At 48.8% G+C, this 25,227-nt stretch overlaps 1 protein-coding gene across 1 annotated transcript in view; it reads left to right on the top strand.

The window, feature by feature from the left end:
- The window catches only part of LOC119379046 (N(6)-adenine-specific methyltransferase METTL4), a 50,912-nt gene extending 27,973 nt beyond the window's left edge, over nucleotides 1–22,939 (top strand). Inside the window, exons 4-8 of the mRNA XM_037648188.2 lie at nucleotides 6,782–6,873; nucleotides 20,703–20,947; nucleotides 21,006–21,165; nucleotides 22,474–22,565; nucleotides 22,632–22,939. Coding sequence (XP_037504116.1) covers nucleotides 6,782–6,873; nucleotides 20,703–20,947; nucleotides 21,006–21,165; nucleotides 22,474–22,565; nucleotides 22,632–22,694 — 652 coding nt within the window. The 3' untranslated portion in view covers nucleotides 22,695–22,939. The remainder of the gene's footprint in view (nucleotides 1–6,781; nucleotides 6,874–20,702; nucleotides 20,948–21,005; nucleotides 21,166–22,473; nucleotides 22,566–22,631) is intronic.
- Nucleotides 22,940–25,227: the final 2,288 nt, after the last annotated feature.

Below are 25,227 nucleotides of genomic sequence, written 5' to 3' on the forward strand. Positions count from 1 at the left end.
CATGGCAATTCCTCCAAGTCCGCAGAGTGGTGGTTGCGTCCACGGCCGGATAGTGTCTGGAGCATGACGTTGGTGTAGTGACGTCCGTTCTGCGCCGGTATCAACCAGTGCAGACAAGTCACCTATTCCCTCGACGTGGACTGACATCTGAGGAGTCCGATAGGCCTGGTAATGCATTCGGATCTGTGAAGGTTGACGGCACTCCTTTGAATTGTGGCCTATTCGGCCGCACTTAAAGCATCCACGTCGTGTTGAGAGGGGCGGTGAACGTTCGGTCGCTAGTGTGTCGAAGCTCAGACGACGGCGAGTATTCTGCTGCAACTCGGCTGCCTTGTGAGCGAACGCCTGGGGTGACACTTCAGGTGCCTGGGAAGATAGGATGGCAGCATGGGTCGAATCAACCAACCCATCAACGACGTACTGGCGGGCAGCTGGAGAGATCCATGTAATGCCACAGTTTTCTAGAAGCCTGAGCTTATCGTAGACGTATTGACGGACGTCTTCACAGGGAACCTGCCGACGCGATCGCATGCGCATGAAGTGGTCGTCGTATGCAGAGGGAAGCGGGCTGAAGGCAGTGGTGATGGCCGTAGTCCATTCGCTCCAGGATTGGTACTTATAGCCATCGTACTGATGCCACGCCTTGGCAGAACCGCGCAGTCTGCCTTCGGCTAGCGATATCTTGACGTCGTCAGGCCAAGCGTATCGACGGGCCAATCGCTTGCAACCAGGCAGTGGGGTCCTGTTCCACGCCACTAAATTCGGGAATTTCGTCGAACGATGGCGAAGGCAATGCGGTGCGTGCACAAGCTGCTGTGAATGAGACGGTAGCGTCTTCAAAGCGCTTGGACAAAGTGGAGATGGCCTGCATCACCGCAGAGAGGTCGCTAGCGGTCGCAGGCGAGAGATTACGCCTGTCTTCTGGCGACGATACTGAGGTTCCTCCAGTTGCGGTACCGGAGGCGAAGTCCAACGGAGCGTGTACAGCGTCCCTTGGCAGTGAACCGGATTGTGAAGGCAAGCCAGTTGAGTCGCCGACCGGAGCTGCAATGACGCCTGCAGACAGCGCGCTGGATGTGGTACCCGCGGTGGCCAGGTCGGATGCCGTGGCCACGGTAGCAGAAGCAGCAGGGCGCAGGAAAGTGCGCCCACTTCGTAGCACGGTTTCTGACTGCAGGTCGTCGCGCAGAGGTTCGTTGCGCGGCTCAGCACCCGTTCCTGGGCCAGCTTTTAGTAGTAGTAGTAGTGTCCTCTACTGCATGGCTCATACCCACTCAGGGGGATTGGCCAAGAAGTCTATTGTCTCCCTCTTCCTCTTCTGTGTGTGTGTGTGTGTGTACACACACACACACACACACACACACACACACACACACACACACGAGACTTTGCGCTGCCCTGACAGGACAGCGCAATGTGCTGTCTGTCTTGTCCCGTTTGCCCGCCCGCGCTGTTTCCTATGATGAAGCCATGCCAACAAGCTCAAGTGGATACCATTTTAACACAGACGACGACCGATAACTCGGTGACAGAGTCCGAGAATGCTGTTCGCATTAAAAGGAAAACTTTGATGAGTTTGAAGAACAGGTGAGCGCGAATAACTGCGAAGGTGCAACTGGTGACAGACACAATTGTACGAATAGACCCTTTTCACAATTGTGAAGCTAGCTTTCCTGCTATGCAGTTTGCTCAACTAATGGCGGCTAGTCACTTACTGCAAACAGCGTATTCAAGCGCATTTTGCTTATGCTATGACGTGGAAAATGTAGACTCGGCTCTCTTGACATAAACATGCATAATAGACAAGCCCCAGCACGTGCCAACTATAGGACCTCGTCTCCACTCTAAGCTAGACAGGTGCCACCATTAGTGGGGCAGATATGCAGCGCAGGGAAGCGCACTTGCGGATTATGAAAAGGGTCTATTATGGCTGTTAGTTAATCTTAAATAATACAGCGTTGTTATCAAGGGAAATCGTATGTGGGTGTGTTCAAATAGGGACAACGAGAGAGGGCACCCAACTGTCTATTCTCTCCAACGAAATGTTATGTATCAAAGTACATCCATGAATCTGAACCGATCTTATCAATTCAACGCACACCTTTATGTCAGCACGAAAAAAATTTTGACGAAGTGTACTATGCGGCTTTAGCAACAGCACGAAATTCCGGCATTAAAGTCTAGAAAGAATAAGTATTTTTTACTTATTGTGCTTTTATGCTTTATATACGTCCTTTACAGAATATTAATAGAAGTAAAGTCAAACTCAATTCGCGCAAGTTCACCTAAGAAACAAAAAAAAAAAAAAAAAGGGCGAACTGGTCTTGAACGTTGGCCTTTTATGGCAATTTTTAATGCTTCTTTTTGCCGCGAGTTTCTTTAGAAATGTGTCTGTGCGTACTGATCGTGAATCTGTTATCAGTATTTTTAGCTTTGGTGGTGAAGGAGAAAAAAATGCGAAAGGTAGACATTTTAACACAGAGGTTTCGCACGCAAATAAAAAAAGAGACAGTGATTTCCTATTTCGATCAAATTTTTCAGGACTATCTACTGACATCAGTTATTTTATTGCTGTGTGCAGAGTTGCATAACTTTGTTGGGAGTACAGTAGAAAACAATGTTCAGTAATGTATACGGGCTGCGGAGGTGTTTATGTAGCACATTTGGTCCACTACTATTAATTTTCCTGCCGCCGCTCCAGACAGTGTCGTGCGTGTATTCCTTGATTCCCCTTTCCCCCTGCGTGACTCTCCGCACCTGAGTGTCTGCAGTGAGACACAGTTATCGTGCACTCCCCACCCAATTTTCATTTTCATTTCCTTCTTCCTATTAAGAATCACCCCCCCCTCCTCTTCAGTGAGCGCCCCTTCCCTCCCTCCCTCCCTCTCTCTCTCGTGCGTTCCTAATTTGGTAGTGTATATCGCACCAACCGATGCTCTCTCTCGCTCACATTGCCAAGCCGTCAAGCAGGCGATTTCGCGACCCTTCCGCGGTGTCTATCACTGCAATTTTCCTTAGCGATCCTCGATTCGAATCCATCCGACTGAAGAAGTTAAACGCGTACGTGTTACGGTGTTAGCTCGCGACACCTGTCGAGAATCGCCGTGGAGTGTCGACGAAGTGCAGTGACCGCTTTTGTCAAGGTGCGGTGTTGCCATTGCAATTCCGGATCGATGTGGAGTGCGTACTGGAGAATGGTTCTAGATTACGATCGTTCGTGACTGTAACGTTCTTATTGAGCACGCGGGTTCGATTCTCTCCGGCGGCGGCCGCGTTATAATGGGGGCGAAATGCAAACGTTCACATCTGGTCGGCATTAAAAATCGGTAACCTGCCGCCTTGGCGTCTCTTAAATCCCGAGAGTTATACTGATTAGGATGTTCAACCCGTAATTACAAGAATCCCTGTGACTTCGTTGCACAGGTTAGCTGTTGCACCCTACATTTTCTTCTCTTTATCTTTCTCTTGCGGTGCCTTGCATCTTGTTCCACACTATCCTTGCATTGGAGTGGAAACTGTATGACGCTTTTCGGCGCTATAAGCTAGAGTGTTTTGGTGTCAATCCCATAGGCGTGCGCAGGGTTCCCCTTCAGGGGGGGCGAGGATTCATCGCGGCGCCCCCCCCCCCCTCCCTATTGAGCCAATGTATGGGGCAGACTCTGCGCCCCCCTCTTCTTAGGTGACTAGGGGGGCGGCCACTTCCTCCCCCCCCCCCCCTCTGCGCACGCCTATGGTCAAGCCTACGGTTTAGCATCGGGTGCACCATGTACTGGAGGCAGAACAGGTGGCGCTACACGCGTACGAATACGTAAGATTGCGCCGCTAATCGTTTGATGCCAGCTCGTCCGCTCATCATGTTGTTGCGAAACGGGGAGTAGAATTAATTCTCGCGAACTTGGTGTCGAACATCTGCAACCGACGTCGCGTGTGGCACTCATTTTAATCGTCGTGTTCTCCCAACATTGTGCAATCGAATTACGTGCGAGTTCGCGCTGTCGTTTCGCATGGTTGTTGCGCGCAAATATAAGGCAGCTCGGCCGGGCCCTCGTAGGCTCGGCAATCGAAGCTGCAGAAAATGTATGATTTTTATCTATCTGCGATACGCTGTGCTCTGGCAGACTATAATGCATAGATGTGCATTATAGACGCAGCGAAGCGGAAAACAAGAACAGTATTGACGCTGAACTCGCAACTTTCGTTTTATTTGATACAACATGTACTTGTACACACGCAAGGGAGAAAGAGAGAAAAAGACGCATACGCAATAGATTGTAAGCTCGAGCATTCGCTATCACAACTAAAGGCCAGGAAAGCCTGTCAAGGTCGCTTGATATAATTACTGATACCATTTCGCCACTGCGATGGACGGCTGGCTAACCCATACACGAATTAAAAGTGTTCCTCATTGCGCAGCTTCTTCATGCTTCTCCTGGCGCGCCTTTTAGCGACAGGCGTCGTGGTTGAGCCCTTTTGTTCCCTGTATGCATTGAAGGTAAATGAAAAAAAATAATGAAAAAAAAAATAGAAGCAGGCAATACCCGCACCACCAAGGTTTAACGGTCTAGGCCTCTTTAACATGAGCAAAATAGAGGTATTAATACGTTACCCAAAATAGCAGTTTGAAAAAAGTCAACGATAGGAAAAAAAAATGGGCACGGTCATAGGCGTGCGCAGGGTTCTCCATCAGGGGGTCTTACCGTGGCGCCCCCCCCCCCCTTTCCTCCAGTTTCTCGCGTCCGAAAAAAACACAAGCTCCACCATGTATGCAAAAATGAAAATGAAGTGATGCCGTGCTTCTCACAACAGCCTGGCCTTTCCGGGGGTAAAGGTAGGAAGTGAACTGTTCTTTCAATTCACCACCAAGGGTCCCGCCATTATTGCCAAAAAAACATGGGTTACCATAACCCTGCCCACTAAAAAATGGCTTATAAGGTCCGACTGAGTAAATGTATTGGGCAGAATTGGCACCTCCCTAAGATGATTAGTGGGGGCGGCCACCCCTCCTGCCCCCCTCGTGCGCACGCCTATGGGCACGGTAACCTAGAGTCCCAAGGCTTGATCAGCGAGGACATGTAGACTATCCTCGCATAAGCGTTCGCAGGGTTACCCTTCAGAGGGGGCGAAGGCGGGCAAAGGTTCTGCAGCGCCCCCCCCCCCTCCCTATTAAGTCAATGTATGGGGCAGGCTGCGCCTCCAGTACCTCCAGCCCTCTTAGGTGACTAGAGGGGCGCCCCTCCCCCCCCCCCTGTGCACGCCTATGTATCCTCGTATAGGCCGTTTAGTGGGTATGTGAACAATAAGTTATGCTGAAATAGAGGAGTTATTGCCAAGTGCACGAGGAAGGGTCAGTTCTCTTGATTCTGTCTGGTTTCCACGAACGGGATGGAAGGTTCGTGCTCTGAAAACTACTCTATAGGATACGAATGGATGGAATGAGGGCTAACTGCATCAAGGAGTAAAGATTGCTAGAAGATAGAAAATTGAGAGAAATCAGTTTATTGAAGGTTAGAAGTAGTACTAATTAGAGGCCGGATTTTTAGGCATTAAAAAAGATCGTTTTAGGCGCCAAATATAGGCAGGCAAAACAACGTTTTAAGCCTTCAATATCGTAAATATAGGCACAATAAAATTTCACATAAATGCGAATAATTCCAAACGTAGACGTGCGCAACCTCTGTTTACGACAGGAAAACAAAAATGTTTTTGCTAATGATGGCACAAAGGCGCCAACAGTTGAGCGCAGCCGTGCAATTGTGCTTTGTCCCGCACGGTTCGCAGAACACGGTGAGTCAAGTGTCCACTGTCGAATCAACACAGTCCTGGGTGTCTTTTCGTCATGACTGAGAAGGGCAGAGCAGGAGCAGATAACCGGACCGCTTAAAGACCAGAAGGGAGGGATTCCCCCAAGTGGCCGGGTTGAATGGTGTAGATCCTATTTCTCCCCTGGCAGTGAACCATTGGCTTAGCCAGGCAAGGGCGAAGGTGAGGGGGGGGGGGGGCGCAACCTCCCCCCCCCCCCGATCTTCTCAGTTATTGTGTGTGTGTGTATAACGCATGCGCAAACATAAAGTATAGTTGAACCCCCCCGCCGCCCCTCCCGAAAAAAAAATTCTGGCTAAGTAACTGCAGTGAACAGCTTAAAAAGTAAATTACAAACAAAACAAAAGTTGCGTGCACATCAAATTTTTCTTGTTCTTCACTCCTATCAATCTCTCGCGTCATGTCAGCGCGGCGGCGAATGCTCTCCGGCGTGTCTGTCCCACTTCACTGCTCCTAGCGGTTGTTTCCGGGAATTGGTTGAACTAGAGAAATAGTTCCCAATAGTCAGTGCTACGCGGTCACACGATATAACGGTCTCTAACAGCACCCGGGAGTGAAACTTGAGGCTAAACAGCGTTTATATAAGCGCCAATTTTGAAAATAGGCATTTATAGGCATTTGTAACCATTTAGGCACGAACGCCAAAAATAGGCATTTATAGGCACTATAAAACACTATAAAAGTGTTTTATAGTGCCTATAACCTCTAATTCGTGCTATAACCTCTAATTCGTGCTATAACCTCTAATTCATGCATATAGTGTTCTTAACCTCTAATTCATGATCATATATCAAAATGGCGCGATAGAAGCGCAAGGAACAAATTATGCATTTGCCTAAAATCCGGTCTCTATTAATAATGAAAGAAATATAGGGGCACTAAGTTGGGCGACAGTACGTGTATACAGACCGAGTATGTACATCATTTCTCCTCGCGTAAGCTGCGGCGCCATCTGTTGCAGACTGATCGAGTTTCGTGGCCTACCAGTGTGGCTCCCCGCCAACGCACGAGCGCAGATCGGCGACGTACGAGACTTGGGACCGTTCCTCACAGGTGAACTAACCTACACTGTAAACCACTTTGCACCCTTTTGCCTAACCAAAATTTGCAAAAATTAGGGTGTAAGTGTGCTTTCCTTCCCCAAAACAGCCTTTAGGGGGTAATGCTCTAACTAAACACCCTTTAGGAGTGAAGGGTGTTATGTGTTATCGAAACACCCATGGCCCATACCACAGCGTGCCAGATGATAACTGGGACTCGCTGATTAAAATGTCGTTGGATCTTCGGCGAGTTTAGATTAAAAGATATGTCTCTTTTAGTGCTATCTACAAGCACCATAAATTTACGCCTATTCTTTTCATGTTTAATGTTCATTTATACGGAACAGAAATATCTCCACCGGCACTGAACGGCGGCTTCAGATACTATGGCTATATATACCAGATGGTCAGTGTAAGGCTGTGTAGCACGAGCGCTCCGTCCATGTGGTATTTTACAATACGCTTTGTTGTGTCTGCGGTGTGGCGCGTGCGTACACCTTCTATGCTGATGTCATCTGTAATTGCATGTTCCCTGACTGGTAGATTTTTTTTTTTCACATTTTTCAGTGATAAGGGCGTTTAGGCCATTGGAAACACCCTATGGTATGGGTGTTTTGATACGTGAAAACACCCTTTTTCTAGGGTGTAAGGGTGTTGGTTATAGACACGGCAAAACCCCCTTAAGGGTGTAAAGTGGTTTACTGTGTACCCGATTTGCATAAGTGTGTGTGTGTGTGTCGTGGGGTCTGAATATGAACCGCGCTCGGAACACACGGAGACAGTAGACGCCGTCGGGCAAACCAAACACGTGTACGTTTTATTAACCTGCTTTTACATACGGCGAGCTCGCCTGCCGAATCTGATACACAACTAGTAGCACGCTAAGTAACCTTATATAATGCCAATACAATACCCGGGAAACATAAAACATGTATGTATACAATGCACCACGAATGCGGCGTCGCCGATGTGCGACTTGGCCCGCGGGAAACGAGCCGCGGTATCGTCCCCCACGGACCCCTCCGCGGGAGACGTCCATCCACGCACGCCACCAAACACCAAAAAGAGGGTCGCTGCTGTCTTCTGTACGCTAAAGCCCCTTGATCTTTACTGTACGCGCGGTCTATCCTCGCCGACAGGGCGGCGCCACCGCGCCACCTTACACCGGGGAGAGGTTCTTTGCAGTACTATAGTGCCTAGAATTTCTAGGCACTATAGCAGTACGTTCCACATGGGTCTCCTTTGCGCATGCGTGGCCACGCCTGGCAACCATGGGCAGCGCGCGCTGGCACCTAAAGTCCCTAGATTTTTCCCTGTTCTTTGGACTTTACTGGCACCCGCCTCACGCAAAATATGGGCAGCACGCGCTAGCAGACGCCGCACGCCGACGGCTATGAGGACCCAACTAAAAATGTCGCTCTACAACAGTCGAAATCAAGCTTAGAAGAATAGGAAAAAGGGACGAAGGCTCCCATGCGGGCACATTTGAAATAAGTATTGGGCGTGCAGCTGCTACGATGGGTGATTATATGCGCTGCACGCAGGCATCCGCAAGCAGCCCGCGACCCATGCAACTAGCTTCATGAAACTATTACGGGTCTGTGCTTGTGCTACTCCATTCCATCTGATACAAATGTTACTTCAGCACATATTTTGAAGGTGAAAACTTCAGCGCTAATAGGACGGAACACGCGCACTGCGCTCGTCTCATCTCTTTGTAATTCGTCCTCGTTTGTGCTGAACTTCTTACCTGCAAAGTTATGCAGCAACTAGGCCTATTAACGTGAGCGTTTGAACGGGTTGGTAATTCATCTAGAACATCATCTTGATGGCTTTCCAGTCGTCTCAGGCAAATGCATAAGGGACCCTGAGTTTTTATTGTACTTCAGTACAGGCCATTTCACTGGGGCATCGTAGCACCTCCCTACGGTAAACGCCATAAGTACGGCAACATCTAGCGCATGCAAATGTCAGTCGCTACTAACAAGTCCCGCAGGTGCGCCTTACATCTTCTTCAGGTGCTGTCGCCACAGCAGGCTCCACAGTGCCCCGCGTCGTAGGAAAAGTGGCACGGAATCTTTCAGCAAGTGCTGAGCGTAGTCGCAGCGGCCAAGCGGCACTACCACTACGTTCAGTATAGTCTAGGGACCGTACTACCGCACTACCACACGCCCGACATGCCTGTGCTCGGCCGCGCCAGTCGCAAGGCGCGTGTCTCCGTTGCTAGGCGACGGCCACGCATGCGCAAAGGAAACCCATGTGGAACGTACTGCGAAGAACCTCTCCCCTTACACCGCGCGATCACAGCGACTTCTCGCTCGGCGGCTGCTAATGCTAACTGTGGCTAATTCGTGAGGCGCGCGTGCGCCATAAGGCGCAAACGACTTTACAAGGGGTGATAGCACCCCCACATCCCCCCAACCTTAAGTCAGCACATATCCCGGTAAAAAAAAAAAAACTTAAAACAAACAGCTACACAAGCTCTACGAATGTTCGACGCCGCATTCGCGGTGCATTGTATGTCATACGTTGTCTTGGATGTGTGTTAAGTTTTCCGGATATCGTATTGGCATTGTATAAGGTTACTTAGCGTGTTACTAGTTGTGTACCAGACTCGGCAGGCGAGCTCGCCTATGTAAAAGCACGTTAATAAAATCTACACGTGTCTGGTTTCCGAGCATGGTTCATATTCAGACCCCACAGTGTGTGCGTGCGTGTGCTTACCAAAAGCTAGAATATACTTTTCAAGGAACACAAAAAAGGTTTTTCTAGTATTAGTAAATTACGCTTTCACGATACCAAAAACACCACGCTTGCTGCGAGAGGTTGCTTGGTAAGCGGGAAAACGCGCAAAAAGAAAATGCGGGTGGCGACGCCACCTTTAAAGGGACCGACAACTGCCCAGAACATGAAATGAGATGACTGCACTGATAGAAAGATTGTCCGTCGCATTGACTCAAACCAACCCTGTTTATCTCGTGAGACGCGGATTTATATTTTTATTTCTTCATTGAAAGTCGCGAAAAATGACCTTTGGCGCCTCTGGCGGCAAAATCATACACGGTCCGATGAAGCCGGTCACGTGACCATTGATTGGTGTATGCGTTCGATGACTTTTCTGTTAGTACTGAAATATTGTTCATTTCTTTATATTAACAGATATTACTCCATAAAAATGCACATATAGGCCTGCGTTAGTTGTAGCAACCAAGTGGCGCTGCCTTCGCTTGGCGTAATGATCCCATGCCGCGAAAAGCCATCCATGACACAGGCGCAGGCAACCTTGGTCGCAGGCGCGCACAACGCTGTACAAATACCGAGAAGGTGTATAAAGCCACATCATCTCAATGTAACAGCTTGCTATTTTCAAAAATGGCTGGAAAACTCAAAATAAAGGTGGTTAAGCATAGCTACAGTAACTCCTGCGAAAGCAGAACAACGACAGCTTTCACAAGGACTAGCGGCATTGCTATCAATTCTCAGCGTTGCTGGAGCAAGCCTTCATGCGTGTTTGGAGCCTTTCAGATCGAAAAATACTGCTTATAAAATAACTACGTGCTTTTAGGATAAACCACTGCAGCTACAAACGCTACGAAGGGTAAGCTTCCTGTCGCGCCGTAAAAAACTGGGTCGAGAGAAATCAGTTGTCGGTCCCTTTAAGTTCCCGCACCAGTCGCCGTGACGTCTAGATATTGACAGCAACTACTAGGGTCTGCGTAGTTCCTAATCGGCAAAAATGAAGTGCATTGTCTTTTTAGGGAACAAGAGACTTAAAGGGACACTGAAGCACTTTTTAAAAAAAATGACTTTGGAATGTGTAATCATAGTTTGATCCTTGCTGAATACGAAAACCAATGTAAGAGTTCACAGAAGTGAACGCCAATGGCATTTCTTGGCAAAAAAAGAGCGGCTGCAGCCGCAGGGCTTTTTGAACTGCTGAGCGAAGGCGGTGACGTCAACTTCGGTATGACGCGTCATCGGCGCCATCAGCTCTGTAAAAGCATGGCCTTCGCGATCATTTCCACCAACGCGCGCAGCCAGAAGTAGTCACGGAGGCCACGGCTCCGCCAAAACCACGGTGGTAGAATAAAACAGGTGGCCCATCGAGCGCCGCGAGCGCGTCGCTGTACTGCTCGAGTTGCTCGCGGCCGCCGCTAGGTTCGCGACGAGTTTTTGGGCCGAAAGACGCGCATTGCAAGCTCTCGCTGGGCTGTAAAAACCGGTTTTTTTAGCTAACTTTGTGGCTTTAAACGGTTGTTTGTGCTTTTACTAGCTTGTAGTGGCTGTCTGCCAGCTTCGACCGCAAAAGTGAGAGCGCCAGGCTTTATGAAGCTTAAAATTTTTTAATCGGCGCGGGTAGTCCCGATATGACTGTCACAGGGTGCCGATTGCAAGACACGCGCGTATTTTTTTGTTGTTGTTGTTGTAAAGCGTGCAAAATTCTACCGGCGAGTGTATGGAGTAAAAAAAAAAGCATTTAGTTTTCACGCTATCGTATGTATGTCGGAGGACAGTAGCTGGCGGTCTTTCCGTGGAATTGCATTTCTTCACAACTGCAGTCGCTTTTCGTCTTTCGGCACGGAGAGAAGACACAGCTTTTCTTTGCACGTTTTGTAGCCAGATTTGCAATTTCGAGCGAAGCATTTTCGTCCCATGGTGGCTGCCGCATCAGCGGCACAGATCGAGCCACCGTGCTTTCAGCCGTGGTTCCAGCTTACAAAGTGAGCGGAAACACCGATGCGGTCGCGCGCGTTGGTTTGACAGAGCGCAACGAACGCGACGCATCAGAGCGGATCTCAAGCCGTGGGATCACCTAATCACGACCACAGTAATCTGGCCGTGATCATGACTCGAAGGCTGATTGCGACTTTGCAACGCTGGTTGCGTCGCATAGGGACGCTCTTGCTCTTCGGACGCTTGCACCCACGGACGCCTCCGCATTTATCGAAGATGACCAAGCAGAAAGGAAGAGACGCGGCTGCAACGCTGGTTGCGTTGCATGCTTTCATTAGTGGCGCGTCCGTTCTAAGCGACGGCAACTGTTCAGTGTTGCTCTAGGCCTCTCTGGTGTGATAAATACACCGCGGATCTCTTTCTCAAAAGTTAAAGATGTAAATTGCAGTTTAAATGCTCGCGACGCACACTGGCCACATGCTTTCAAATGCGCCGGAGCGGAGATATCGGCCCAGATAGGGTGCCTTGATGCCCGCGCGCTCCGCTGAGGGTGAGGACAGGCGCGTCGTCTGCTACGACGGCCGCCATTGCGAATCCCGCCGCAGCTCGGCAGCATGCGAAACGCGCTACACAAAGCGCTTGCGGTGAGCGGATACGTCCGGAAATAAGTGCACGCTAGTAAGCTTTCTCTTTTTCTTTTCTTTTTTGAAGCTTGGGCAGCTTTTATTGCTGTTCTTGCCTAAATGTTTATTAAGGAAGCATGTAATTCATGTAAGCTGACGGCCTGTGCATGTCTTATGCGTTGGATGTAGACGTAGACTGTTATGTTGAAAACGAATCCTCTTCCTTACGCCGGAAACGAAAAACTCTAAAGCCTTACTTAATTTTCTCGTAAGCTCTGCATTCCAAATACACAAATAATCGTTTAAAGTATTTGTATACGTGTCAGCAGCAGCAGTATATGTATCTGAACACACACAATTAAGTGTTGCGAAGCTACCTAAGCGCGATTAAGGTGGCTCATTTTGCTAAGTTTGCAAACAATTTACTCGTTTATTATAAATGGCATCATACATATATTGAACAAAGGGCCGAGGGTCAGTATGGTGCGAATATCCTGCTAAAATGAAACGAAAGCTTCTTTATCATTATTATTGCTGACATTTCTTGCTCTTAATCTGTAACCGCTACTGTATCGGCACTCAAGTTGCACCTTGAGTCCTTATCGAAACGATGAATACGCTGTTGAGTAGTATGCCGTAAAACTTTGCATGCGCGCAGTATCAGTGCGTTTTTCCTTCTTCTTTTTGTATCTGCAGTTTCTTTCTCTGTATCTGCAGGTTTTCTCGCATGCCCAAATTATTGAGTTTTTCCAATACTGTTTTACACTTTGTGCGGCATATGCACGGCGTCGTTTATTTGTCTATTTTATTCATAATAAAATCTGGGGTTTTACTTGCCAGAACCATGATATGATTATGAGGCACGCCGTAGTGGAGGGCTGCATGAATTTTGACCAACTGGTGTTCATTAACCTGCACTGACATCGCACAGTACACGGGCCTCTAGCATTTCGCCTCCACCTAAATGCAACCGCCGCGGCCGGGATCGAACCCGTGACTTTCGGGTCAGTAGTCGAGGACGTATTTTTTAAGGCGAAAGCCTTAAATGCCTCATCAAACGCGAAATTTCACCGTCGGCGTCCCGCGTCTACGGCGTCAGCATACCACGACGTCGGGGACGAGGGATGCAAAAAATTATCGTCACGTGATGACGTCACCATATGACGTCATCACGGCTTCGCAAATTTTGACGTGACGTCATATGATGACGTTATCACATGACATCGTAGCTTGGTCAAAAGTGGGCAGATCACGGAGGCAGTGCACAACTAGGTGAGGTGCCTCCGATCTTGGAGGCAATGCAAAACCGCGCTTTGGGCGCAAAAAACTGAGAAGAAGATGGCTTTCGCTTTCGAGCCGTCTTAAAGGGGTGGTGCCATAAAATTTCGAGGCTATAACAAGCCTGTTGTGGGTTTCCTCTGTATGCAAGGACACTCCACACGAAGGGTCGGACACAGCAAACGTTTAGAATATATTTTAATTCACTTCCAAAGTGTACCTAAATGCCCATTCTCCCGATCAAAACCAATCGCTAGCGCGCCAACACTGACGTAGATCTGTAGGATGGGCAACGAAAGTTGTAGTGACGTCACACCAAATCTGCTGTAGTAACGTGAGTGACCTCCGGATCACCGCCACTTCCGCAACGTACGTACCGGCTGTAATGAACTAGAATATATTCTAGTTCACTATAGTACCGGCAAAGCATCGGTTGCTACATCACTCGCCGAGAGATCGCTTCCTGGCTAAGTGCGTCACAGCCTTGTGTGGTCACGTGACCACGCCTCCTACACTTCTACGTCACTGCCCAACCTCGGCGCCTAGAAACCGAAACCGAAAGTTGTCCACATCAAAAGGCGATATTAAATTATTTAGCGAGAATACATGAATCTTGGTGCCTGCATCATGCTTATTGGAGCTATAGGAAACGCTTACAGCAAAGAACGCACAAGCCACGAATTTGGTGGCACCACCCCTTTAAGCGAACGCATAAGGGAGCCTGTGAGTTTTTATTTCATTAACTGGTTTTCCATGACGTACTCATTGTACAACTTGACTTTGTTTCTTGTATTTTTTTACTGACATGGCGTGTCTACTGTACACAATGCTTCCCCGTCTTCTTGTTGTTTTCATGCGTCTTCTTTGTATAGACGCTTCGCGAGAACTGTTTGTATGCGCATCCCTGTATGAGCCTTCAGGGCTTACATTATTAATAAATAAATTATGCTTGCTCAAAGAAATAAAATACTGAATGTGTGTGTGTGTGTGTGTGTGTGTGTGTGTGTGTGTGTGTGTGTGTGTGTGTGCGCGCGTGTGCGTGCGTGCGTGCGTGCGCGCGCGCGCGCGTTAATATCCAATGTACCGGCCATTTATTTGTGTGCATTAAAGCTGCGCTGACAGAAGCAATTACACAAATAAGACTCAAATTACACAATAAAACACAACTGTCACTGGTCGATTCAAAGTGATCGTAAATGATTAAAAAAAACAGGCACTGCGTAATTATTTAGGACAGGGCAAAAATGTAACTTTGAAACACAGAAACAGGGAAGGATAAAAAACATTTAACTGCACACATACATACATGTGCAGCACAGAAGGCGTACTTGAAACACGGAAAGGAATATAAAAAACAAGAACCCGGCGTGCTTTTAGTTATGGCGCTTGACTGGTGACCCGAAGGTTGCGGGATCGAATCCCGGCCGCAGCGGCCACATTTCGATGGAGGTGAAATGACAGAGGCCCACGTACTTAGATTTAGGTGTACGTTGAAGTACAACATATGGTCAAAATTTCGGGAGCTTTCCACTATATACGGCGCCTCTCATAATAATATCGGGGTTCTTGGGACGTAAATTCTCACAAATAATAATTATTAGGAAAAAAGAAGGATCTGATCTGCAGACAAACACGCATAATATATTCCACGATACATTTTAAATCGCAAAAATAGCGAAAGCAAAAATCAAAGGCAGATAAGGACCAACCAAGTGCAGTAAAGAATGTTTGCGAAGAAAAATGCAGGATTCATGCACACGTGAACCAAAGCATTTTAAGCATGTAGCCGATATCAGTCTGTCCATTTATTACGCAAGGTTAACACCGGCAGAATTTATCCTTGCATGTGCATTCGAAATACCGGCGGGAAACTTACGCTGCCAGTGCATAATGTGTTCTTCGGATGCCGCTTGTAACGTTTGATTTTTACTGTCCAAAGAAACCGCGTATCTTCTAAAACGATACAGGTCCCAGCGTTTCAAGAATGATTGGTGCACTGCGGCACGCAACACCCGGTCATGGTGACGGTAGCGATTGCATAAAACTGGAGGGAAACGAGCACCGACCTAAAAACAGCGCGCGCGCCACGCACAAGTGACCGGGCGCGGGGTTCAAAATGGCGGCCACGCTGCCGCCAAGGCCGAGGAGGCGGCATCTGCCCTTTCAAAAGCTGACACCACTCTAAGCGGGGGCGCGCGCATCGAGGCACTCTAGGCCCAGAGTATAGCTGCTGCCACCTTGCGGAAAAGCGGCGGCAACTCGAGCACCTACGCACGGCCACCTGGATCGGGGCGCGCGACGGTGTTGCTCCGGCCGTCCCATTCGGCGCGCGCCCCTTTGAAAAGTTGTAATTGAGGTAGTTCAGACGCGCGCCGCGACGCGGCGCTCTCCTCCTACCCCCTTGCGAATGATGCCGCGCTGACCGCGCCGTAGACAGCCGCAGATGTGTTTGGAAAAATGCACACTGGTCATCGTGCACGTGGTGACTGGAATCAAGGTACGCTATTATGTAATGTTAATCGGGCTTTACACAGTGAGTGTTGTTCTCTGTAGCATGTTACAATCGAGATAGAGCCAAGCAGCGTGCTTAAGAGACTTCGTGTGGCGCGGCGCGTTCATGTGCCATGACCACGGCCGCTACATAAGTGCCATGACACATATATTGTGCCGAGTACGTGATTTTCCGTGCTTCTCATTCTTTGTTTTGGCAATCGTTTCTCCCACGGCCGCCTGGACCGGCGCGCGCCATGCTTCTTTCTAAAGGAAATACATTTTGTCGTCGTCGGCACTGCATAGCTATCTTCTGCGGTCGAGCGCTGTCTTAAGAGCATCACGTTGCTGGAAAACAATTGCGGTAATGATAATGCTGTAGTCGTTTTCTCCTTGCCGATGATAGGCAACATTTTGATATGGGCACGTCTCTTTGCATTCTGAAGTTCCCACGATACGACAGTGATGTGAATGCGACGTTCTTATTTAAGCGCAGGCCGCATGTAGGCGAATTTGAACACGAAAGCGATGAGTGACGCTTGTCGCCTGCGAATTAGCTAAGGGTCGGTCGCGCAATGGCCACTTTCTCTAGTTTTGGTATCGCTTGTCGTTTTAACGCGACAGCATGAAAGAGCCCGTTTCCCAAGCAACATTTTATCCTTGGCAAAATGTCGGCCTGACGTCGCTGGCCAACTGCACTGTCGTTGGCTCAACCTAGGCAACCAATGTAGGGCCGGTCTTGGGGATTGACATTGGCCTCATGTGGGCCTGCGTCGGCACCCGATGTAGGCCTGTCCACCGTGGCCGACGATGCCGAGTGCATGCCGCTCGCGGGTTGACCAAGGCCCGACGTTACATAAGCGTCGATTTACCGACGGCCGTAGGTCGGTTGCGGACGTTTCTCGCTAGTATTGCTCTGCTTTTTTTTCTTATTTTTTGTGCGTGTTCTAACAAAACGCATCAATTGTTTTTCTGGTGTGTTGGTGCGTGTCGTATTTAATGTGAACGGGCAGTTTATAGAGGCGTTTAACTCTATCTGAATTAATTACGGGCAGAGTGCACATGTAAGACGGAAATAAATGCCTCTAACGGTCTGCACTAATTAACGTGTTAATACGTAACACACAATAAAAGAAAGACGTGAATATAAGTTTTCTCTTTTTAGATGTTTCACATTGTCATAACACATTGACTTCAGGCAAGTAATTTGTTTTTAGTCTGCGTACCACGAGGTTACGCCTGTTAGCTGTAGCTGCGAGTTTTTCACTCGCTTGCCTCATTTACCGTGTTTTTCAGAAACGTGCCGTACTGCTGTGTGCCTTACTGTAAGTCAACACCAAGAAAGATTACGTTGCCTCGACGCCAAAGTGGCATTCCTTCCAGCAGGTAAAGCTCGCGCACTCAAGGCCGCAGCATCCCAAGGGAAATCCGCCAACCTCCTTTAAGCAGCGGAACCAACCTTCGGATCGTTTCCCTTATTCTGGAAGCACTCAGAAAAAAAGGGGTTTTTAATAAATCTCATGCTTTCCTTCGCATGTATACTTTTTACTGATATGCTGCACTTAAGAACACCAAAACAATTTTCTTGCAATGTGACTCGCGGGTGTTTTCGCTTCGGTCACCATCATCACGACAAGGACTGGCGCGCATACACAAAAAATAAAGAATATAGCGATAGCCGCCATTCATCCTTTTATTTGCTTTTTGTGAGGGTGGGGGAAGTGCTATGCTAACTCACGGTTACTCTGCAGCGATATCTTCAAGGCGCCGCAAACCTTCCTGCATAGAGCGCAAAGAATGGAGGGGTAGTAGGCGCGCGCCGCGGTGCGGCGAAAGGAGCGGTCACGCCCCTTTCTGCAATTACGCCTCCTCCGTCCGAATGGGACGGCCGGAGCAACACCGTCGCGCGCCCCGATCCAGGTGGCCGTGACCTACGTGACACACGCGGCGCATTGGCGGAGCCAAGGAGGTTAACCTCCTTGGGCGGAGCGGCGCGTCGGGCCACCCGTTATTCTACCACCGTGGCCAAAACTACCGACGATGACGTAGTTCCGGTCACGCCCACACTTTCGGCGCGTTCGCGTGGGCGGAGGAAGACGAACTTTTCTTTCGCGTGTTTTAAAGCTCCTGCTGCCACAACAGCGAAAAAAATTACGCCATCGTCGACAATAATGTTGGTCCTTGTTAACCACAAAGTTTTACCGAATTGTAAAACCACTTCAGCATCCGTACAAAGTTTCATGAAATTTCGTTGAGCCAATGTGGCCAAAATACGAAAAAAAAAAAGCACTTTGAGATCCGTGACGTCACCATTGGAGATTTTGGCGGGAAACTTAAAAGTGAAACTTGTTGCGCTCGACTGCTGACCCGAAGGTCGCGGGATCGAATCCCGGTCGCGGCGGCTGCATTTTCGATGGAGGCGAAAATGTTTGAGGCTCGTGTACTTAGATTTAGGTGCACGTTAAAGAACCCCAGGTGGTCGAAATTTCCGGAGCCCTCCACTACGGCGTCTCTCATAATCATATCGTGGTTTTGGGACGTTAAACCCCAGATATTATTATTATTATTATTATTATTATTATTATTATTATTATTATTATTATTATTATTATTATTATTATTAAACTTGTGACATTGATTTTCTCATCTATTAATAAACCTATGGTGGTAAAATTAACGACACAAAATTTGTGAGAGTATAATTTATCAGTCCAAACGAATTTATTGTTTCACTTTAGTGTACGTTTAAAAAGTTTAAAGGGACACTAAAGGCAAATATTAAGTCGACGTTGATTGTTGAAATAACGGTCCAGAAGCCTCGTAGTGCTACTTTGTGCCAAGGAAGTGCTTATTTTGAAATAAAATCACGTCTTAGTGGTCCGCATCGCGTTAGCGCACTTCAAATCACCCGCCTGAAAGCGGTGTTTCTCACGTCACTGCTGCCGTGCCCGACGTTGCCCGCCTTTACTGCGCGGCGGCGTGCACTGGCCACACTGGCGGCGTGCGCCATTCGGGCATCCGGCAACATCACATGCATGCGGCATTTTGTCGAACTTTTTGTCAGAGCGACTTTCACGAGCGCGCAAAACACACGCGGCAGTACGCGATACCGAAACTACCACTGAGACGCGACCGCGTGAGCGAAGCAGGGTGCCGGGCATAGAGTTAATATACTGACTCTAGAGGAAAAGCTCCCCATAGGGCCCATGCATTGAAACCTATAACCGCATGGGTTGCGCCATGATAGAACAAAACGATCGTTGCCAGCGTTGCCAGACCCTGAGACGCTCGCTATATTTGACGGCAGTAATCAGTTTTAATCTACCAACCTAAGCCAGCTACGCGCTGTTCAGAGAACATCAGCTGTGTTTTGATGTGCGAAGCCGTGTGTTAGTGCACGGTTGTCTGTGCAGCTGGCCCGGTTGATAACCGTTAAGATTTCCACCTGTTTGTGCATGGTTTTTACTAGGCACTCCCTACCAAAGTTTCTCCGTTCGCTGGCACAAAGGTCACTCGACAGATTCGCAGCTCGAAACAAAGTCCGTAGGCCGTGGTCGCGCGCTGATTCGACTTGCAATGGCGAGACACCTGTATCCACGTTCTTTTTCAGCTCATTGCTGCCGTACTTCAGCGCTGAGAGCCGTAAAGCAGAAAAATGTCGATTGCAGCATGCAGCGGCGAATGTGAGTGAGACATCTCCCGAAAGCTTCAATCGAAACTAAAGTTACAAGGCCCACGCAGCTTTATCGCCGTTAAAAAGTATTAAAAAAATCGGTTGCGACTAGTTCGTACATAACTTTCAGGGCTTGTGTCATCTCTTCTTTGCCGTCCGTCCTGGTTTGCACTGATGAACTCAAGTTTCCAGCTCGAAAGAAAAAAGGGCTGTCACATGAAGTCGAGTGGTATGCGGCGACAGAAAACGCACACAACGGGACACTATGACAACTACGAGATACACGACGCGAACGAAGTTTCAGGGGCTTTAACACGACGCGCAAACCGGCGCAATCGGCCGCAAGCACACACTCGCGTACTCGTGAGTGTTGATATGGTGGTGCCATCTAGTTAACCATCCTGCAAACGCTCCTTTCCGCGCGCAGTAAATTGCATAAATAGCCGTCGTATTCTTTCGTAGAAGTATTCAAAATAAACACAAAACAATATCCGCAAGTTTTTAGTTGTGCAGATGCTTCTTTAGGATTGATTTGTGATGGGAAGAATGACAACGTTCCAAGATGTCAGCGTTCTTGTGGTTATAGGTCTCGCGGCCCAGCTTTTCCTCTAGAGTCAGTATATTAACTCTATGGTGCCGGGCGGACGCTGCCGGGCGAAGCGCAGTTCGGCGAAAACGGAACCTTTGAACCACGCGCGCCGTTCCCCATGGCAACACCAAAGAGGTTCTTTTTTCCATGAATCAAACAGAAACGAACAAGCAGCATTTTATTACGTCTCTTGATGCACGGAAGGTTCTCTTTTTTATTGCAGCTAGTTTGATTACGAGTGATTAATTGTAGTCCAACTCTCTCACGTCATCGGTATCATTTCCAAAATGTGCCGCTCGTGGCGCTCATCGTGTGCTACATTTAGCTTAATTTCTCGGGAAGTAGGGCACTGCTGTTGATAATATTGCCGTCAGAGTGAAAGCTCAATGTATGCATACATTGAGCTTTCACTCTGACATAAATTGTTATTTGCCTTTAGTGTCCCTTTACTGGGTGAATCGCGGTGTGCATTCGGAGTTTAAGTAAACTGACGCTAGCCACGTGGTTATTTGCAGGTTCGTTCGACTTCGTCTTACTCGACCCACCCTGGGAGAATAAATCGGCTCGACGGAAGCGCGCGTACTCCACGCTGCCGCGCGACGAACTGTTGTCGTCACTGCCGCTGCCGCGGCTTGCATCCCCGCGAGGCTGCCTGGTGGCCGTGTGGTGCACCACCAACGGGGCGCACCTGCGGTTCGTGGCGCGCGAGCTGCTGCCGTCCTGGGGCCTCACGTACTTGGCCACGTGGTACTGGGTGAAGGTACGCGCCGGCCGGCCTTCTTACCGGGACATGAGCGCATCCCGGTGCTAACACGCAGGTAACCAAGCACGGCGAGCCGGTTCGCCCGTTCGACTGCCCGCATAAGAAGCCCTACGAATTCGTGATATTCGGCGGCCCGTCGTCAGTGTCCATCCCTCGAGACAAGGTGTTCGTTTCGGTACCTTCCTGCGTCCACTCGCACAAGCCACCACTTACAGGTGAGCGTTAAGCCTTAACCACACGTACGCGTTACAACGCATGGCGTGTAGACTCGGCGCCGCGCGCTCTCCCTATGGAGGGAGAGGGCGCGACGCCGAGTCTACACGCCACGCGCTGACGCGTTGTAACGCGTACGTGTGGTTAGGGTTTAAGGCCCGAACACACGTACGCGTCGCAGCGCGTCAACGCGTGACTTTTTGACGCGGCGTCGCGCCCTCTCTCTATGGAGAGGGAGGGCGTGCAGCTTCGCGTAGCCGCGCGCCCTCGCTCCCCATAGGGAAAGGGCGCGACGCCGCGTCAAAAAGTCACGCGTTGACGCGCTGCAACGCGTACGTGTGTTCGGGCCTTTAGAGGGACTGTCTACGGTCCTTCTTCGCTTTTCTGTTTTGTACCGCAATCGAAAGCATGCAGCCTGAAGTGTCCAACCCTGCAGCGGTTTCCCTGGAAAGTGAGTAGACATTTTTAAAACAGAATTTTTGAATCTGCGTTCGGTCTTCCATTGGCGTGAAACATGCCCACAACACTGGTTGGTGGACGCGATGACGATTGTAGTGCCGATAAAAATTAAAACCGAAAGCACATGTGATTTCTGTAGGATTATATTATTTTCGCTGAACAATAATGTAATGAATGTAATAGTCGTTTTCAGCGCGCTAGCGGTTAAATGAAGCCTTATTATACGATTACAGAACACTTCTTTTGCTGTAATCGCAGTCCATGCGTTTATTTTAGCACTGCTGCTGCAATCCAAGCCAAGTTGATTCATCAGAAGGAGACTATAAATGCACGCCTTCACAGCGCAGCACATGTCAGACATCCTAACAGCAATACAGCGGCACGGTACGACCAGCGCGGAGCGCCGCATAGCATAGCGCATGAGTTGAAGCAGACGAAATCGAAGGCGGCGCCGCAAGCAGCGCCACCGGGCGCCTTTTTAGACGTGTGAGGAAAAAAGGCAGAAAATTACTCTCTGGCGCAACCGAAACCTGCCTCAAGTGCGTAAAATATAATTTTAAGTTATACATGTCTGTTTTTAAGCAAAATGAGTCTACCTGCGAGGATTTCCTGTCCTAGCAGTAGATTGGACCACATTGCCGTTGGGTGACGCTAGCGGTCATTCTTTCACGATTTTCAACATCAAATTAAAAATATAATTTCTTTTCAGTGGGACAAAAGCATGCTCGTTGCCGCCGATGTGACGAACGGTCTTCTCATTTTCACCACAATCAGAAAAATTTTTCTGAGCGGTAGACAGTCCCTGCACACGTGCCGCGAGCGCTGACGACGTGCCCGTCTTTTGCTCGCAGAGCTCGTTCGACCCTTTGTGAAAAACGGCGGAGTCTGCATGGAGGTGTTCGCCAGGTACCTCGTGCCTGGATGGACGAGCGTCGGCAACGAGGTAGTCCCGTGTGCCGCCCGTGGTTCCCTCCTTTATGCTTCCTTTTTTCTTTTGGTCTTTCTTCAGGCGCTCAAGTTGCAGCACGAAAGCCTCTACGAGCCTGCAAGTTTAGAATCCCCGCTTTCCTGACGTATGTATCAGGAGGGAGAGGGAGAGAGTCTGTGCATATTCTTACTATTCTTTTATCATGAAGAAGTTTATTGTTAAAAGTAATCTGCCTCTCTTATGGCTCCAGCTGCTCTTCGCAATGTATGCAGCTGGTACATTTTCTGTTTGTCTTACATTTGCCCACAGGAGCTCTCGATATGTGCATTAGCTAGCCAAATTATAGCCGGTGCCAACAAAGTTCTCGATTGTTGGTCGTGCTGCGGCAAACATTTCTTGAAAAACGCCGTTTTTTTTCTTTCTTTTTTTTTAAAGGTCGCGCCATGGACAAAAGGAAGAACACTAGGAGGGAGCGCGCGTACCGTTCACAAACCATTGGAACCTCCACTGAAGGCGTTCCCTCATTTCCCACAGTTTTTTCAGCGCGTTGCACTCTGGGAATTTTACCTAAACGCATAACTTTTAAAAATGTGACTCGTCATCCCGCCCTTGCGATAAAAGATGTCCGGCGAAGCTGTTCGGAACCGCCACTACAATGCTTTATTGCTGTCGAGTATAATGGTAGTGACAATGGCTTTGTGGTCGCTGTGGTACACCGTGATGGTTTCTGCAACCACTTTCGTTACGTTCGTGACCAAGAGCAAATCCAAACACTATCTGTACCGCGTGGCTAGTTGATTGGGGCCATTGCAGCAGGCGAGTCCAAAGCTGTCCCTGACATACTATAGGAACTGGTCCTTGTCTTCTTGTCTGGCGTCGCACTGTCAACATTTGAAGTCGCCGGCGATAACCACTGGTGATCATATATATACTGGGTATATGAAAGGCTAGTGACGTCACTCTCACGTCGCAAACTGCCGTTGCAACTGTATAATCTTTACCGGGAAACGCATGCGCGCAGTACTGCATGCTTATCACGCCATCAATTATGCATTTGGGGTGCTTGTTTGGTGTCTGTTCTTTATGAAAACAACTGCTGTGCTCTGTGTAATATGAGCAAAGAATGTGTGCAGTTTTCGCTTCAATCGCTGCAGGGTTTTTTTTTTTTTGCTTTTGTAGATGCGAAACAGCTTTTGCTCGGGGCTGTGTCCGGTGATGGTGGTGGCGACCGCCCTCCACTGCGCATGCGCCTACTCTCCCACTCTCCTCCTTTACACAGGTGTTCGGTCGCCTTCTCTCCTCTCCTCCCCCTCGCTGCAGCCGCGGCGCAGCCTCTCCTCCCACGTGATGCAGCCGCGCCGCAGCCAAATACAGCCTGTAACCCACTCTCTCCTCTCCCTTCCCTATTTCATGTGTATATAAGCGCGTGCGCTCGGTCGGCTTCCGTCGTTCTCGCTTCGCTCCCGTTCAGATGAGTTGTAACGTCAACGTCGGCGCCACTCGTTCACTCGGCGCTAACGGAAAGCAACGCAAAAACACAACGTAATGATAACACAAACACTAAATACAAACCTCACACACTAGCGGAAACGCCGAGTGAACGTAACGGAAACTTGGTGTGCGCCCCCAATGCTGCTTCGCATCCCCTCATGGTTCCCTTGAGTTGGAGATGGTGTAATTTTTTTTTTTCGTGAGGCCGACGCCCCGAAAAATCCCAACCAACTAGAGCACGGGTCTCATAAAACGCGGCCCGGCCCGCAAATGACTGTCTTCGTCCCACACACACACACACACACACACACACATATATATATATATATATATATATATATATATATATATATATATATATATATATATAATTTTCTTAAGTATATATATTCATGAGCTACACAGACTGACTGGTCTCCAGCGTTTTTCTTTTTTTTGGTGAGGCACGTACACCATGCGGTCACCATGTGTTGAAGCATAACCGCGGCGCAAATAATAACTCTATATATCAGAATCGGTGTCCAGATTTCAGTCATTCTGCAGATAAATATCAATATATTTCTCGAAACCTGGCTTCAAGTCACCTTCAGAAATGACCAATATATTAGATATGGGAAAGGCCTTCTTTCAGGTGACAACGTTAACAGACATTGTGCTCTAACCCTCCCCTGCTACAACCAGGGGCGCAGCCAGAATATTTTTTCGGGGGCGGGGTTCAACCATATACTTTATGTATGTTTGTCAGTGATTCCACTCCTGCGCCAAATAGGATTTACTGCGCCATCCTTATAATATCGACGGAAATTGCGCTAAACTGCGCCAGAGTCTCGGGATTGGGGTCGTCTATCACCGGCAATCGCACCGCCGGCGTGTCGAAACATGTGCAGCTTGATCTTGGCGCCGCCAAAGTCACAACCACAGACAAAGAATTATTCCGCTGAATAGCTCGCGCGTGCACGCGTACCGAGTAAGCCATGCTCGTGGCCGACGCAGCTTCTGTTGTGCATGTCGGCTCGAAGGCAAAACGCACTCTCTGCAGAGGCTCGTGACGTCTAGGCCAATCGCTAGCGAGAAGGTGTGGTGGACGTTGTCTGTTCCAGAAACGCTGCTGACAGCTCGTTTCAAGCGTCGCGCGTACGACACGTAATTAAAGCAGTGTCCACTATATATAATAACTATACCTGTG

This window comes from Rhipicephalus sanguineus, chromosome 1 (assembly GCF_013339695.2).
Source record: "Rhipicephalus sanguineus isolate Rsan-2018 chromosome 1, BIME_Rsan_1.4, whole genome shotgun sequence".
NCBI classification, from domain to species: domain Eukaryota; kingdom Metazoa; phylum Arthropoda; class Arachnida; order Ixodida; family Ixodidae; genus Rhipicephalus; species Rhipicephalus sanguineus.